We start from the raw sequence: 19,053 nt of genomic DNA on the forward strand, positions 1-19,053 counted from the left end.
TTAACTCAGTTTGAAAGGTTTGCAATAGCATAAGCCATAAAAACGAGAACAAGAGAAACACTAAAAAAAAGCAAGTTGTGACAGCTACAGCACTACAAATAGTCTACACCACAGCCCCCGATTTCAAGGGAACATAACAGGAGAGGAAAATTTGTCATAATTTGGTTTCTTTATAATAGAGTTTGGCTGATTTCTATACTTTGGCCGGCCTTACGTAATGGCAGGGGGTGGGGGAACACCCTACAGAACATTCTACCTCAATTCCCTGGACAACAAGTAGCAATAATAACATACTAAAATTACTAGAAATATGCTTAGAAGTTTTAATTTTATAAGTGCAGATGGCTACATATTTCAGGTAAACCTCTACCGAAATACAGCTCACTATACAGACAAGACAGACCACAAAATCTCTTACACGTCACTGGCAATGAGCTCTTACATTCAGCTACCTGATAAAGTGAGTACTAATGCAGAAGGAAGCAAGATGTGCTGTGCAGAAAGGCAGCCCATTGGGATACGAAGAAACCAGGACATGACAATACTACCACTTCCTATGCTGACAAATCTGTAGCAATGACAGACCTTTATAATGAGGCTGCCTAATTAAAATGTGCACTAAAAATCACTTTACTCTACATGTGTGTGAAAAACTGCAGTTACAGCAATATCTCTTCACACAGTCCTCTGTGCTGAAAAAGCTTCTCATTTCGAGAGGGACAGAAAAGTTTGAGGAAAGCAATCTTTGTAGTGTTTAGCAGAGCAGCCAGGTATTTCCCAGAAGCTTCACTAGCAGACAAGTAATTTGAAGCAAAGTGGGGACTACAGTGTACAATCTACAACACTCGGGAAAACCGAGAACACAACAGATGTTTCCACTGGCAAATTGATAATATGAATACAACACGTTGGCTGGCTCAGACTTTGATTATATCAACAGCACTACTGCTGCAGAAAAAACACGACAGTAAGGAAATAAATACCCTCTAACAGCATACTACTTCAGAAAGAACTAAGACTGCAGAAATTTTTTAGTCAAGTCTTGCCAGTTCAAGTCTTGTTTTAAACTTCAGACCCAACTTCTTGCAAAAAACACCTTTCAAGAAAAGTTAACAAAAAAATTGTGACATATTAACTCCAAGGAAAGACTGGCTATCCTGTTTTTCCTCTTCTGGCAATTCATCATATATTAGAAAGAAGTAGAAAATTTAATTAGTTACTGAAGCATGACTCATCTTTATTGAAAATAAAGCCAACAGGGAAGGCAGGCAGGCTTAACAGAGCTCCACATGTGGCAGATGTAAAAAAATTTTCACAAAATAACACAACTTCACAAATTCAGATATAGTCTCTTGCTAGTCTGTCCTTTCACTAAAATAGGCTTGAAAACAGACTAAATACATTCTGGATACTACCAACTAAGCCACGTGGCTTTCCCGTAATCAAAGTTTAGATCCTGCACTGCATATCTTCCTGTCAAAAAATCTCATGCAACAGCATTGAAGAACTTTGACTAATGTTCTTCAACTAAAGGATTCTACAGGCGCGCAGCAAATAAAAAACAGACTAGGGAGAACGTAGGCCCCCTCAGGAAGCTCTGGGGAGAACTAGCTACACAGGATTTGGAGAAGGCTGAGGTTCTGAATGCCTTCTTTGCTCAGTCTTCACTGGCAAATGCTCTGACCACACCACCCAAGTCTTGGAAGGCAGACGCAGCGACTGTGAGAATGAAGACCTTGGGCCCACTGTAGGAGAAGATCTGGTTCGAGACCATCTTAAAAATCTGAATGCGCACAAGTCCATGGGTACTGATGAAATCCATCCATGGGTCCTGAAGGAGCTGGTGAATGAAGTTGCTAAGCCACTGTCCATCATATTTGAAAAATCATGGCAGTCAGGTGAAGTTCCTGATGACGGGAAAATGGAAATATAACCCCCATTTTCAAGAAGGAGAAAATGGATGACCCAGGGAACTACAGACCAGTCAGTCTCACCTCTGTGCCTGGTGAAATCTTGGAGCAGATTCTACTGGAAGGCATGCTAAGGCACATGAAATACAACAAGGTGCTTGGTGACAGCCAGCATGGCTTCACTAAGGGAAAATCCTGCCTGACCAATTTGGTGGCCTTCTATGATGGGGGTACAGAACTGATGGACAGGGGTAGAGCAGCTGATGCCATCTACCTGGAACTGTGTAAAGCGTTCGACACTGTCCCACACGACATCCTTGTCTCTAAATTGGAGAGACATCAATTTGATGGATGGACCACTCGGTGGATAAAGAACTGGCTGGATGGCCACACGCAAAGAGTTGCTGTCAATGGATCAATGTCCTGCTAGAGACCAGTAACAAGTGGTGTCCCTCAGGGATCGGTGCTGTGACCGGTCTTGTTCAACCCTTTGTCGCTGACATGGACAGTGGGATTGAGTGCGCCCTCAGCAAGTTTGCCGATGACACCAAGCTGTGTGGTTCGGTTGATACGCTGGAGGGAAGGAATGCCATCCAGAGGGACCTTGACATGCTTGTGAGGTGGGCTGATGCCAACCTCATGAAGTTTAACCATGCCAAGTGCAAGGTCTTCCACCTGGGTCAGAGCAATCCCAGGCACAGCTACAGGTTGGGCAGAGAAGAGATTCAGAGCAGCCCTGAGGAGGACTTGGGGGTGCTGGTCAATGAGAAAATGAACATGGGCCGGCAGTGTGTGCTAGCAGCCCAGAAAGCCAACCTTATCCTGGGCTGCCTCAAAAGGAACGTGACCAGCAGGTCAAAGGAGGTGATCCTGCCCCTCTACTCTGCTCTCATGAGACCTCAGCTAGAGTATTGTGTGCAGTTCTGGTGTCCTCAACATAAAAAGGACATGGAACTGGTGGAACAAGTCCAGAGAAGGGCCACGAGGATGATCAGGGGACTGGAGCACCTCCCGTATGAAGACAGGCTGAGAAACTTGTGGCTGCTCAGCCTGGAGAAGAGAAGGCTGCATGGAGACCCCAGAGCAGCCTTCCAGTATCTGAAGGGGGCCTATAGGGATGCTGGAGAGGGACTCTTTATTAGGGACTGTCATGACAGGACAAGGGGTAATGGGTTAAAACTTAAACAGGGGAAGTTTGGATTGGATACAAGGAGGAAATTCTTTCCTGTTAGGGTGGTGAGGCACTGGAATAGGCTGCCAAGGGTGGCTGTGAATGCTCCATCCCTGGCGGTGCTCAAGACCAGGTTGGACGAAGCCTTGGGTGAGATGGTTTAGTGTGGTGTCCCTGCCCATGGCAGGGGGGTTGGAACTAAATGATCTAAAGGTCCTTTCTAACCCTAACCATTCTATGATTCTATGATTCTAATGCAAAAATGGAAAAAACTTGGCACACAATGAAAGTCATCTCCCAAAATAAGAAACATCATGGCCCAAACACTTAATTCCCAACAGCTTATGCTGGTGTTGACAAAGCCTTTTTGATTTTATTTGGTTGTTGTGGTCTTTTTTTGGTTTTTTTTTTGCATGATGGGTTTTCGTTTGTTTTTTTTTTTTTTTTTTCTAGGACCCCACTTCAGACCACCACTGCTGAGAATTCTTAGCTCTGGTTAACCCTCACTCTTCAGCTCTTCAAAAGTTTTTACTTTTCTATCCAAAAAAAAAGACAAGCTACTTGTTATAATTTTAAGACCCCTCAAGTCTGTTCTTTCCTGACTTACCTCATTTATTACTGATATGCTGACTCATAAAGAAAATTTTCTTCACCAAAAAGGCTGTCAAACACTGGAACAGGCTGCCCAGGGAAGTGGCTGAGTCATCATCCTTGGAGGTAATTTAAAGACATGTAGACGTGGCACTCAGGCACATGGTTTAGTGGTAGACTTGGCAGTGTAATGTTTATGGCTGAACTCTATGATCTTAAAGGTCTTTTCCAACATAAATGATTCTAAGATCTCGAGCTGGCCCATAGCGAAAGGTAAGTATCTTCCCATTCTTTGGCATGGTACTTCTTTAAGGGTGGAGCTGTGCAAAATGACTGAGCTGATGTTACTTCTGCCAAAAGATGCACTTTCCTTCTCTCTATTCTGTCCGACTATATTATACACCCTATCCTTTAAACTACTCCAGCACCTATCAACTTCACATTAAAATAATACTAACTCAGCAGCATACTTTTAATTCTTTTGCTATGTTTTCTGCTGTGATACGAGTCAAACTAAGGTCTTACAAAAATCCATGCAGAAGTGGCTGTGCTAACAAGCCATTCACAGGCAGAGGGGTGGAAGTGGGACATACCCCTTCCAGAAGGCACTTATTAGAAAAAAAGTCAGACTTTTTTTTTCCCTTTTAACCCACACTTTATACTTGGCATATTGTCCCCACCGCTGTACACAAAGCCACTTTGCCTCAAATCTCATCTGAAAACTTGATATGTACAAGCATTTCAAGCCAGCATACCTGTATTCTGCAACAACAGCTTAGCTTGCTGATCATTACTGTCTCATTTACTGCATACTGCTTTCTTTTTTGGACAGCAAGCACTTTCAAGTAGCAGATATCTATTCTGTGTATTTCTGATGCACCAGCTTCTAACCCCCAACTGTTTGTGCCAATTAACATCCAGTGCATATAATGAAAATCTTCAACAGAGCAACACTGGTGCTTTTAAAATCCTATCCTCAAGAATTCCATTATTCTCTATGACTCAAAGTAATTCACAGATGTATGTACATTAAAAGTCTTCAAAGTTGTGCTGTTGATTTGGTTTTGAACTCTCATAACCTTTTAGGGCTTGAATCCTTTTTTCACCCCACAGGACTGTGACACTGCTCTTCCCAGTGAGAATCATGATGCGTTCTGACAGATCCTATTCTCCCAAGAGAAAGAATACCACAGAGCTCCAGCTACACAAAACAGCCAGCACTGCATCTATTGCAGGGATGAACCAGGACCAGCAATAGCTGTATTAGCACAAATGACAACTTTTTTCCCCTGACAGATTTAGCAGGATTTTTTGACAACATTCAGTATACTAGCAGCATGCCAGTTAACTATTTCGTTATGCATAAAAAACCCACAACCCAAAATAACAAAACCAAACAAAAAGAATGGTAGGCTCTAGCAAACAAATAATTTAGGAACTCTGAAGTCAGGCATAATAAGTTAAACTGAGTTATGTATAATTTATATGCATCATCTGGTAGATGGTAGGACAGTATCTACATAAAGTAGGTAAACTCTCAAGTGAGAGGCTGCACTAGCAACTATCACACCTACTGGAATCATAGTGCCAAAAGTGAAATAATAGACTAAATGTGCCTAAAGACTCCCTTTAAAGAAGGAAGTTATACAGTTCAGCATTTCATCGTTAAGAATACAAGAGATATCTTTCTCTGACTGAAGAAAATAAATGGATGATCCTGGTGAACTTACTGTACACCTCTACATTAGAGATTTTTAAAGTCTAAGTGATAGGCAACCATATGCTGCAAAGCTGCTCTTAGTGGCTCATTAAACTACATGCTGCCAAAATTAATCAAATTGAGTGAAATACACACCAACTAGAAACATGAATTCACTTTCCTCCATTCCTACTGAAACAGCAATGAGTTATCAGTTAATAAAAGTAATGAAATATTAGGTATCAGTTAGTTAAAGGTGTCTATCTAAGCCTAGATGACAGGTAATCAATCTGCTAAGACACTTTTTACCTTTAATAATGAAATCAAATACCAATGAGGAGGCACATCCTGCCATCATCAACTTGCTTAAAAAAATAATCAGGACAATTATTTAATATAACATGAAGTATTCTTAATTTACAACTAATTCAAAACGTGGAAACTGCACAGAGAAACAACCAAGTTCTGAGAACAATGGGAGAAGAGAAAGCAACAAAAAGCAAACTGCACAACAGACATGACTCCTGAATTATTTATATTGATGCACCAGCTCCACTGTGCTAGATCGAAAAAAAATTAGTGAACAATTTACATTCAACCTGATTTTCAAAACCCCAGTAATATAAATGGAGATACACCTTCAGTCTAGACATATAAGGTAAAAACATACAACAAACAGTTGTCTGTATCAAGTTTAGATAGTTACTATTATATTGAAATATGTACTGAATACTAAGCCAGACATCCCCTACGATCACGGTTAAAATGCTTTTATCACACCTAAATCAGTAAGGTGAAAAATACTGTGCATTGGTATAGTGTGATGCTTATGTTTTGTGAAATAATTCTCATAAATTTTAGATTTAAGAAAACCTCACAATGTATAACGAATCTTAAAAACTGAGAGCATCCCCTTGAAAAGTACAGGTGACCAAACCCAGTGATTTCTGCAGAATGCACCTAGAGATCTATTTGATTCCTATAGCTTCCATGGGTAAATGATACAAAAAGCACTTTATTTTGAATACAATAACAAAGAAGTTGTTCAGGTTCATGAAAACAGAAAGAAAACAAAAGCTTAAGAACTCGGATTATTTTCATTCTTGCTACTTAAAAAAGCTGTGGCTAGATTAAAGTGGCTCAGTAATGCAGAAAAAAGCACACTGTCTTTTTCATGGCAGTCAGCAAAGAAAGCAAAGAACTGTTCTTCCTCTATCAGTCAGGTGGAAATTGACCTTCACATTATTAAAAAAAAAAGAAAAAATGTCTAATGACTGATAAGCAGTGCAAAAGACAGCATATCCAAAGTAGGATCAGCAATCACTAGAACCTCAGGTAAGAAGAAAGTCTTCTACTACAATTACATTTAGGAGTCTAGTGCTTCCTACTTAGCTCTGTACATGTAGACATGCATGTATATAACCTTCTCTCAGTAAACAGGAAAGTTTGAATGCCTATTGTAACTGTATATATTTCTCTTTTGCAGATGTACATAGAGTATTATAAATTAAAAGATAATTTTGTTCATGTTCTTAAGTATGGATAAAGATGACAGCAAATGCTCATTCCGGTGTTGCAGTCATCCTGAAGCAAAGACAGCAATTCAAATATGGACCACTTTCCAAATTACAGGGTTATTTCTAACCAAGAGCCTGAGATTACATGTGTAGAAGAGCCATCCCAACATCCCCACACTTGGAATTATGCTTGTAACTCCCAGAGTGTGATCCTATATGCCAAATTTGTAGACAATATTGCTTTACTGCTAAAACTTCTGAAAAACAGATTTTATAGTTGAAATGTTAACAGTTTTTCTAGCATCTAAAGCTACAGTATTTACTTCAACAGAAGCAGAGAACAAAGCTGAAGATTGACCACAAATTATTTGGCATTGCTAAACCTAAAATAACTTTAGATTTTGAACACAGAGAAAACTGAAGGACCATTCCAAAGAATAGCTACAATGCCGATTTAAAAAATAATTACATGTATGTTTTGATAAACTATTCTTTCACTGCTTTATAGCAGTACACAAACTACTGACCTGCATGAATTTCCCCAAAGACCAGTAATAAAAACAGTATTAAAGTCAGGTACCAAGGCAGGTTTAAAAAGCCCTGTTCTTTAAGTAACTTGCCTATTCATAGAGAACAAATGTTTGATTTAGTCCTCCCTTAACATTTACACTAGGTACTCAACTCTCAGGAAGACATGATGTTAATGCCAAGAATCTTACCAATCATTCTTGGTACATACAGTCTTTATATACATGATGACTAAAACCAAGTGGGGATTATACTCTCCTAATAAAATTTCTCTCATTATCACTTTGCATTAAACAGAAACACAAATTATTCCAGAATATGCAGTTACAAACTCTAGAACTTTCTCTAAAACTTTCAAAAGTTTCGAGGTTCAAAAGGAACGAGAAGGAAATGAGACAACAAAATGAACACAAACAGAGGCACAAAATGCTGGAGGCCAGGGAACACTCCATAGCAGTGTGACTACGTGTTTCCTTGCCCTGCTGTTGTACTCTCTCCTCTGCATCAATTATCAACTACTTCAGAGACAGAACACAAGGCTGAAGCAGTACAGCTGTTCCTTCTAGAATATTCGTAATTAACATTCAGATTCTTCTCTGCATCATTTTAATTTGTTCAAGAATCCAAACCCATAATGTTGTCCAGTTAAATGGCCCTTACAGATAAACTCCAAGCTGTCAGGAGGCAGCCACTGTCCCCAGAAATACCCTGTTACACAGGGTGTCATTTAAGGAAAAAAAAGAAAAGCCTAGCAACACCAGTGGCTGTACGATCACTCGGTTTGCCAATGAAGACATGAGGGCAAATCTAGCAAGACATGGAAGGAGCAAAATAGTAACATGCTCAAACATTAATAAAGGTATGCAACTAGAAATTGCACGTAATTCACAAACAGCACTAACTGCAGCAGGAAAACTTTAAACTGTGACAAATGTGTGATATGACAACTACCCTCCTTAAAATGCTATAACCAGAATATTTTAGAATAGTGCACAGACTGATGATGTTTGGGAACTCCAGCCCTTTGTACCAGAGATAGGACAGGTCTCACCTCCTCATTGCTGTGACTGCTCGACTTTTTCTCCTGGAAAAGTAATTTTCAGAGAAGGGACAGGAAGCACCATATTCATGAATTTCACAACAACATACAAGTGCAGTTCTTTACACACATATGACAATTTGTTAGTCAATTTCAACTTGGAAAAATCTATCCTACTGCAGTAGCAAGCTAAACTAAAAAACTGAGACGGAAACACCCCATTTATGGAAACAGTAACTTTTTTCCATTTCTTTATATGTCATTAAAAAAAAAACAAAACCAAAAAAAACTCAGTAAGTCTACCCATGAGAATCACACACGGTTTGCACAGAGGACATGAGAACATCCTAAATTCTCTAGATATGAGGTTACTAAAGCTGAATTCTGACTTCACTGATGCTCAGAAGGTAATAAAGGAAAAATATTATAGATCTTTTTTTTTTCAAAAAAGTAACTTTCAGGCAACAGCTGTTCTTGACAGTAATCTATCTGTATGAAGTAGTTCTTTAATATATGTATTTTTGTGTAGCCTGTGTACACTTCAAGCAGAAAATCCATCTTTTACACTGAAAAAACCCCAGCTGAAAATCCATCTTTTACAGCTGAAAAAAAAACAGGCAAAATCCCTGTATTGTTTACTACATATTTTACATGAAGCAACGAATGAAATTATTCTGTTACTTTTATATTTTTTCCACAAATCAAGCCCATATTGTTTTGCTTTAAATACCTTACTTCTATGTATAAGGATCTCTGACTAATCATTCTTGTAGTCTTAAATCAACAGCTGTAGTTTATTTGTTGTGAAATTTATGTAGATGGTGTATAGAAATGTACCTCTCATTTTAACCACACTAAACAACAGCAGCCATTTCAAATACGGGTGAGTAGCTATCCTAGCTCATTTTTACTGTTTTGCCATCCTTTTTGTCTGAGACTCACAAGGTTATTCAAAGTACCACTGATAAACAGCATGAATTTAACTATCCATCTCTCCAATTAAAAGGGAATTAAAAACTTTTGTGCTTTTCATTTTACATTACAAACAATGGAATGTATTTAACTTCTACATAGTAACTAAAATAAATGCAGTAAAAGCAGCTTTATGAACTACTACAGGAGCAGCTACCTGAATAAAAGGTCAGATGTCACCAAAACCAAAGCGTAAGTAGCACCTGGACTAAAATGAGCTTAGTCAAGTCTAGATAGTGAGGAACAAAACCAGTGAATTTAGGAACAGAATCTATCGCTCAGACTAATTAATTAATGAACAATGTTCATTCCAAGGATATCGCTGTTCAGGTAGAATTTGGGAGAAGAGATTTCCTCATAAAATTTAGTTACCCAAACCTATTCATGCCACTGTTGAGCTTGCTACATTGATGAATATAAAGAAGAATATGAGTCCTACAGAGCTTTGAGGTATGTGCTAACAGTAAAATTCAGTCTCACAACTAAGAAAATACAACTCTTAAGTAGGGCTTTTTGTTCTTTGAGGTTGGTTTTATTGTTTCGGTGGTTTTTGGTTTTGTTGGATTTTTGGAGGGGGGCTGTCTGGTTTTGTTGTTTGGTTGCTTTTTATTTGCCTTTAAAAAAAAAGAAAAATCCATTTTCTCTCTTATTTACCTTTGCCAGCATTCCTTCTCTTCACAAGATGTAAAGATTTGGTGATCTTCACTGATCAGGCTCTGAGGTTTTACTAACTCCTGCTCTTTTCTTGATTCATTCTATCCAAATTCTCCATCACAGTAACAGGTGGTTAGCAAATGAAAAAAAAAAAAAAATCTCCACTATGCACAAATACATTGAAGCTGCAGATTTAAAAACTAGAATAAAATATAACCAATAAAACAATTTGTCAAATATCAGCCAGCACTTGTGTAGCAGTGTTATGGCACCTTCCCTTCTGCATCAGAAGTAATCACAAGAGTACTGCTCAGTGCGCAAATTCATCTGCACTATGGTATAAGCATCTGCCTACCTGCCTGCAGTTAAAAACAGCTCCAATGAAAAGCAAACCTCTTTATTTTATCTAACCTTTTGTGTAGCTATCACAGCCTCAAGTCACATGCTTATGTCTTAGTTGTAAGAAGCTAGCTGGTTTTAAAGTAGATGACTCGTGTCATTTATTATTTCAAAATAAGAAGGTCTCAAGCAGGAATCTCAATTAGCATTTAAGATTAAAAAATTTACCTCATTTTTCAGTACATTCCACCAAACTAGTCAGTCATCATTTCATCACCAATCCTCAAGCCACCCTGTGGCATTTTTCTTTTCTGCAGTATTTGGGTCTGGATGGATATAAACAGTTGCAAAACAGCAGTTTTTCATTATAACTATTTCACTTTCTTCCTCAGTTGGAAAACTCCACCTGATGTTGTGCATCTCTTCTCTGTTATTAGGGGCAAACTTATGAGATTGACAGGTAATCGGTAAAGTGTGCATGAAACTCATGAGATTGAGCAAATAAGTGATGTATTTCTTTCTGGGAAGGCCATCGTTGACATAGCTTCCTTATTTACTGTGATTATGATGAGGGGTGTGTTTCTTTACACAGCATCTACACTGGATAGGCTCTGACAAAAAAAAAAAAAATCCTGAAACTAAGCATAGCGTTAATCTCAAAAAGGAAGGGGGGTGGGGGGGTGGAAGGGAAGGGAAGGGAGGGAAGGAAGAAAGAAAAATTAGGAACATTTATGACAAAGACTAAAACACTCATATCAAGAAGGCAGGAACTAGAGATATTGGTACTTCAACAGTTTCTAAAATTAGTAAGACTCAAATGACTCTGTGGGGCGTGGGGGAGAGGGTAGGAAGCAGAATACTATAATGCTGTGGAACCACAGCATAGTTTAAACACCTAGGAAGATATTTATACCGATCCCAATGGCAGAACAATTTTGTCAAACATAAATAGGAACCACAAGATATTAGGACAGTCATTTTATTCCCTGTCCTCCAGAATGAGGGCTGACATTTGTTGAGCTCTCTGAACCACAGAAGCAAAAAAAAAAAAAATAAAGAAGCCACCCACAAAAACAAATCTAGATATGCTGCACATGAAAACTTTACAGATTGATACGAATGCAGATCTTGAAAGACATGGCAGTGCCCAGATCCTAGAGATACCTTAACACTAGGTAAGCAAGTTAGAAGTTTTTTCAAGTTGCCTTTTGTTAAGTTTGCTCTTCATTAAAAACATTGTTCCTATTATCAAGAAATAAAAAGTGAAAATATTCTAAGCACACACCTTCTTACTAGCTCTGAAGTCTTAAAACTGTAATGCTTTAGGAAGCAAAGCCAAAGGTACACAAGAATCATTAATCTAACCAGGTCAGTGCACTCTAGTCACCAAAACAATAGTCAACTAAAGGGCAAGTACAAACAGGAAAGCTAAGTGCACGCCTCATTTTGCAGAGTATATAAACTCTGCACCTGTACCTCTCTAACCTACCAAAAGGTAACACATTACCCAAAAAGTTGGCAGGCCAACATTACCGATCAGTTCCTTTTTAGCGTCCACATATGAACAAAACAATATACAAGAATAATGCAGAAGAACACTTCTCAGACAGCAAGACAAGTAATATCTCTCTCCAGCTGTTTTTCAAGCTGCTCTTCTATATCTCAAAAAAAAAAAAAAAAAAAAAAAAAAAGCTATTACCTTCTTGCTCCTATTACAGCTTTTGTTACAGATTCACAAATGAGGGAGCAAAAAACTAGCTATTTTTCTGTGTGGATCTAACACAAGTATCCTGCTACGGTTACTTATCACAGTGATGGCATACTGCAAAGCCAGGGTGAAAGGTACCCACACATTTTGTTTATTTGGGTATTTTTAAGGTAATGTTTTGACAGTGCGCTGGAGCCCCGCTCCTTCTCCTTTTCAAGCCAGAACATATACTTCAAGAGTATAAAAAAAAACAAGAGGCTCCCTGTAACAGTCTTGCCATTAGTATGAAACACCTGCCTTTGAGCCACCAAGGAAGTTACCATTACGCCCCCGTTCCCCACGGCCTTGCTACAAGCAGTCCACTCCAAAATGGGTGGGGATTTTTCCCTCCCCCACTTCTTGGGCTCTCAGTACCAGACAGGTGCGCAGTGTCCCTCCCTGCTTCTTCCATATTGAGGCAGGAAGCTGTGAACAGCACGGTCAAATCTCAAGCTCGATTTGGAAACTAAATTCATCTAGCCTTCTCTGACTATCCCGCAAATAACCCTTAAAAATGCCCGACATTTTTGTGGGCTGTAAACTGCAAATAGCATCCCGAGATGTTTGCCCTGCATGCAATGCATTACATTTTGCCATGTGGGCACATGGAATCAAATACAACATGGTTTAAAGTGATGAAAGCACAGTACAAAAAATAATAACATTTCAGATCTCAAATTATATGGAACTTCTGTATCTTTTACCCACATGATAGGAGGAAATGACGGACAGTAGAGGTAAAGAAGGAAAACGGTAACTCTGCAGAGAACAATAGCCAATCTTGCGGAACATAGGCAGAAAAAGTCACTTTCCTCAAATACTTTGTTCATATCTGGCTCATGGTGTAGCTAGAAGACTCAACATTTACGAAGTAGAAAGAACTGGCTGTACGAAAAGAGCTGCTACATCTAAGCTCTACCTCATAATGCATGTTTATGAATAATATTCTGATGTTGGATACAGGTACATTTCAGTTAATTAAAAAGTACAGTACCAGAAAGTGAAGATTGTTAACCCCAAAAAGGAGGAAATGAAGACAAAGACATGAACAGTACCTGACCATCAGCACTTGGCACTCTTGCATCTCTAAAGCTTCTGAAAAGTTCTTAACAGCCACTGCAGGCTCAGAGCTACAGGAATCCAAGAAAACTGGAATCTCTTGAAGGTAGGACATTTAAAGGAGCCCAACTACAGATAAAGCACTGTGAGACATGGTTCTTCAACTATGCAAGTTCTAAACTACTTGGGCCTTCACCCAAGGACAAGTGCTGAAAATCAGAACAAAGTGAGAGATGATGCTCACCCAAGAGAATAGGGAGATTCAGGCACCAAGGCAAGAAAAGAACTTAGCAGCAAATGATGTATGGATTACACAGCCTTTTACACAGCCTAAAGCTTTGGAAGGTATATACATTTCTGTAATTTGGTTTGGAATATCTGTAGAACAGTCAGGAACCAAGATGAATTATGCTAAAATCACGTAATACTTGCACTGTGATTACATACACAACCACGACCAGACTCACTGCAAAAATTCCTACTGAATGCACTAACCTAGTCAATAACTCCAATTGTCCCTTCTGGCCTTAAGAAGTTATGAGGTTGATTTCAGTAGTCTAATTAAACCAATCTGCCTCATCCCACTGCTAATTCCTTCCAGATGACTGTAATGGGAGTTGCAAGGGTGGCGAGTCTGTCCTCCTTTTCCTTTTCTGTTCTATTCTGAGCAGGTAATATGACACAAGGCCAAAACCTGAGCACTTCGAACCCCAGTTATTAACTGGAATTTGTAACCAACAGAAGAACATGTGCTGGGGACAATTTTTCCACAATCGATCATTCTTTCAGCAAACAGATTTTCTTTAGAAAATTACTGTCCCAAAAGAATTTTCTTTTGAAAAAATTACAGATTTACCAGAATCCTCTTAAAAGATGGAGGACAGCCTGGACTGAGTGGCCCAAAAGTTAAAAGGAAAAAACAAACACACATACGCATAAAACAAACCCGAAACACAAACACAAAGCAAAACAAACAGCAACAACAACAAAAACTGAAACACCAAAACAAAAAACTCCAGCAACAACCAAAAACACTAAGGAGAAAAAAATCCCCAAAACTAAGAGGAACAGCAAACCATAGACTTTACATTATAATCTTTAACCAGTGTAGTCTTATACACAGGAGTTCACACACACATATACATGCAATGCACCATCATATAAAATGCACTTCATAAGCATTATTATGCACCATTTTTAAAATGGTAGGGCACCAAGAAGGCTCTAAAGAGTGAAACCATACTATACAAGCTATGGTAAACATGGTGAGTCCTGGGAAAACAGGGGCAACCCTCAAACTACAGCAGCAAAGGAAAGAGCAAACAAAAAGCACACAAAGAAAGGCAGATAAGCAGAAAGAAGCAAAGCATTCCCCCAGCCTTACTGCACAAAAAGCCAGGAAGAAGTAGGACCCAAAGCAGCACAAACAGGGCTAACATCCTCCCCACATCTATTATTAGTTCTGAAATACTTAATAACAGCACTGGCCTCTTGCATGGAGAGAGTGTAGTTAGTACACAGTCCACAGGTATGGACTAGCAAAGGTCTAACTTGAATGCTAAGTCATGTTTGCCAAGCCATCACTAATAGCAATCTGTTTAAAACAAGGCAATACCAACATAATTTCACATGTTTGTAATAGAGGACACTATAACTAGAACCATATGTTTGAGGCACTGTTTATGGTGATTTTCTTCTTTGCCCAAATCAGATATTTCATGTTAATCAAAACAAAGTTCAGCTGACTGAGGAAACAAAAACCACTAGAATATTCTTTAAAGTTACAGAACACATGAGCCTTGTGGAAAACTATGTGATCCACTCAACACAGTGAATCAAATCAGTGTATTATCAGTACAGAATGAGGCTAGCAATTTAAAATATTTAAACTAATCACTTATGTAACTACTGCAACAGCTGGAAAAAAAAAAAACATTGTGCTCAGTGTGGAAATCAAGTTATGATCTAGGTTAGTCAATGTCCTGCTGAGACTTTTTAACCTTTTACTTTTGCTTTCTCTTTAAAATGAGGTTAATACCTACCATGGATAGCTATATGACTACTGATCAGGCAACTGTGGTTTCTCTGACAAAAATCCAAACCTCCTACTTTTTTGATAACTGGTTCACAACTAAATATAAAGCAGTTTCTTAATCACTTGCAACTACCACAACATTTTTAAATAGGGGCTATATAGAGTGACAGTGCAAAACATCTTTTTTTTCATTGTACTAAAAAATTATTTTGCATCTTACCTGAGAGCCTATTTTACACTATGATACATATGAAGTAGCTGCACTGCTACTACTACTGTCTCATGGAATCAGTAGGTGGCTGAAAACACCTCATGGCAAAAATCAATACCATAATAGTCACCTATCAAATTCCAAGTAAAAGTTTTCAAACAGATCACATGTAAAAATTACCACTCCAGAATTTAAATTCTGTGTATTGCTCTTCCACACCAAAATAATCCAGCATGCTACACAACATCAAAAAGTTACTAAACCGTTCATTAAAATCCCAATACTTTAAATTTCATGAACAGGTAACACTGCTTACACTAATAACTGTGTCATGCGATCGGACTGTTAAGGCCTTTGTCACACATTTTGTTGACTAAAGTTTCACTTCTTTTAATTTTAAAGACACTGTCTCACTAACACAGTCATCTCCATTTGGATACAGGGTGGGAGGAGACGTAAGAGCCCATTTCTTTAAACTTAAAAAACCTCAGCACTTTTTCCCAGGAACAAAAATACACTTGCAAACATATGTACTCAGAGAGATAGCTTTCAGCCCATGGCAAAACTGTTTAATAAAAAAAAATTCTAAACACTGATCAATCATACTGAGGGAAAAGAGAAGCAGAGGTGGAATTGCTGATACAGCCTCTTACTAAACTGAAAACTTGACTGATGCTGCTAATATTTGTACTTCCTTTACATTTCACAGTCGTCTCATTGATTCTATCACTTCCCTGCCTACTTCCCCATAAAATGGACCTATTCAGGATAGCTCCAGCCCTGATCTCCTGAAGCAGAACAGTTATACTACAACCATGAAATTTATTCCCTCCCCCAGACTAAGATCTTCTTCCCTAAGTACGGTCATTGATTCCAGTGGGCCAGTTCGTTTTCTGCATTTTATTCAGCTCCTTGAGACGGTCTAACCCTTATCCTGGCCCTGAGCACGGCAAGACGAACTACATATTTGGGTAGGGAACGAGTTCCTATTTGCCTGAGACGAAATCAGCTGGTGTGTAGCAGATGTTATTGTTTCTTCCTTCCTCTTATCTGTGTCCTTGTTCCTCCCCATACATCTGAGATTAGTGGAGGATGTTTGGAACAATTTAACAAGTAAACGGGAGATAAGTGCCCTCTGGTCTAACCGCAAGCGGCTCACAGCAAAGACGGTGGCCAGCCGGCATAGAACAGGCAGGGGTCTACGACAAAGTATGGGGCAGGTCCAGCCCCACCGCAGAAGTGCTTCCCCGGGCCGCAGCGCCCAACCCGAGCGGTGCCACGGCCAGAGGGAGTCCGGGCAGCGAGGCCGACGGCTGCGGGACGGCAGCTGTAAACATACAGCTCCGTCTACAAAGCACAGCCCCCTCTAGAAATAACCCCCGGAGCGGCCGGGGAACCGTGCCCCCACGCAGGAGTTCCGCTCGCCTGCGGCCAGGGACGGACAGCGCTACGGCCCCACAGTGCCCGGCAGGGGCTGAGCAGAGGCTTCCACCTACGGGCAGCGCCGCTCACTACAGGTCGCCGGGCAGCCCACCGGCGGTGGGCACAGGCACCCCGCTACTGCTCCACTTCCCCCATCGCTCTCCGGGCCTCCGCGGCCGCTCCGCAGCACCAGGCCGCTCGCCGCCGGCGGCTCCCCCCGCCCTCTGCCGCGGGCGCGCAGGGAGGGGCAGGCGGCACCTCCGCGCCCCGCCAGCCCCCGGCCCGTACCTCGGCTGAGATCGAGGGAGACGTTCTCCTCGCCGCTGTCGTTCCGACCTGCAGGGACGGGGAGAGAGAAGCGCGTTATGCTGACGGAGAGGAGGGAGCCAGAGCAGGAGAAGGGGAGGAAAAGAAGGAAGGGTGCGGCTGGGCAGCAGTGCGGTGCTAGAGCCGGCCAGGGCACAGCGTGCGGCCGCGGCCTGCTCTGGTCCCTTACCTCGGATGCGGAGGTGCCTCAAGGACCGGGCGCGAAGACTCACCGCCATGTTTACGGCCCCGCAGTCACAACACCGGAAACCTCGCCCGCTCTCGCGAGGAGCAACCCACGGAGCCGCCGCCACGGCCGGCAGCCCCTCGCCGCTCCTCCCCTCCCCTGCCCTCCCTCCTTCCCTTCCGCCGCGACGCAAGGCCCGCTGAGGCGAGGCGAGGCAGGGCCGGAGCGGGCTGGGCTGGGCCCGGCGGTGCTGGTTGAGCCGCGGCCTCTGCCGGGGTATAGCGGCACTCTTGACGCCGATGTGGGAGTTCAAGCACCGGAGGGCCGGTGAGAGCTCCCGCCCCGCCGCCTCACCGAGGCGGTCGCAGGCGGCTCCGCCTGTTTGTGCTAGGGTTCCCGCGGCTCCGGATGGCGCCGTGGGCACCCGCCTCAGAGCCGCGCGCTGTCGAGGGCCGCGGCCGCGGTTCGCTGCGTGGTTTCTCTGGCAGCTCGGCCCCGAAAGGCTGGAGCTCAGGGAGGTCTTGAGGGGGTTTCCCCGCTGCGCCACAGGACGTGGCGAACTCCTTCTTGTCCTGTAGATCTTGCCGTGCTGGGAGCCGGCTTCCTACAGAAACTGCTGTCACCACATCAGAAGGGTTTGGTCTGTCAAGTGAAATTACTTTTTGCCCTTTGGTTTTGTTTATATGAGGTTTGCTCGCTTTGTTTTCCCTTTCGAAGCTGCACTTGCCTTGTGATGATATGGTAATTCACGTGAATGCTGCGTGACCATTAGCTTTGTACACCGGCTTTTTCTTGCACTCTGCTTTTTAACGTGTGAAGTAATTAAAATTAGGGAAATGTCTTCTCACGGCAGAGTAGGTCTCTCTGCAGTCTGAAGCATTGATCTATTTCTTACCTTGATATTTGTTAAACTTACCTAATAAAACGTGTATATATACAAAAGAAAAAAAAAACAACAACTCTCAGAACTCGAAAAGAAGTCTCAATAAAGGAAACGGTATGCTTACATATACTTGCTCTTGTCCTTTTTAGGCAAAAGTTTAAACGAAGAGGTAGCACCCTACATTATGTCCTGACACTTCAGACAGCCGTAGACAAGGCAAGTTCTTCAGACAGACTTCCAGATTCTCAGGGATAAAAGCAGCAAGCAGTAATCAAATTGAAATGTAGGAGTAGCCAGCTGTATAAAAATAGCTTCACAAGCTCAGGTAATTGTTTTCCTACTTGTCATTTTCCACACTAAGTTTTCCCTTCTCTCTCGTGATCCTTCAATTCAGGTCCCGTATTACTCATGAAGATCTGGGTTTATTAGGTAGACATGAACATTTAAATTTCATCTCAAAAATTCTAAATGTTTTTATGTGGATTGGTGCACTTCCAAAACATTAATACTCATTTAGGAGGTTAAAATAATAGTTTACAAAGCCAGAGTATAAAAACTCTGGAGTATCAGTTTGTGGCAAATACAAGAATCCTGTTTTAATAGGAACATGTCAAGTATATTTAAAATGCAATTTTCAACAGCTTTCTTGATTTTATTTTATATATAAAGGTAGTGATCCTGAGGAACCCCAGGTTTACCCAAAATTAAGAAGTCTAAACAATAAAATCTCATCTATCCATAACACAGGATGAAAGTGAATGAAACTTCCTAGAATAACTTCAT

At 40.9% G+C, this 19,053-nt stretch overlaps 1 protein-coding gene across 1 annotated transcript in view; it reads right to left on the bottom strand.

The window, feature by feature from the left end:
• The window catches only part of RICTOR (RPTOR independent companion of MTOR complex 2), a 78,984-nt gene extending 61,444 nt beyond the window's left edge, over positions 1 to 17,540 (bottom strand). The window contains exons 1-2 of the mRNA XM_057433244.1: positions 17,391 to 17,540; positions 17,183 to 17,230 (exon numbers count right to left, since the gene is read on the bottom strand). Of these exons, the coding sequence (XP_057289227.1) occupies positions 17,183 to 17,230; positions 17,391 to 17,439 (97 nt within the window). The 5' untranslated portion in view covers positions 17,440 to 17,540. The remainder of the gene's footprint in view (positions 1 to 17,182; positions 17,231 to 17,390) is intronic.
• Positions 17,541 to 19,053: the final 1,513 nt, after the last annotated feature.

The sequence above is a fragment of the Pezoporus wallicus genome, unplaced genomic scaffold (genome assembly GCF_028554395.1).
Source record: "Pezoporus wallicus isolate ANWC-B61680 ecotype Strahan unplaced genomic scaffold, APGP_CSIRO_Pwel_v1 contig_5601, whole genome shotgun sequence".
NCBI lineage: Eukaryota > Metazoa > Chordata > Aves > Psittaciformes > Psittacidae > Pezoporus > Pezoporus wallicus.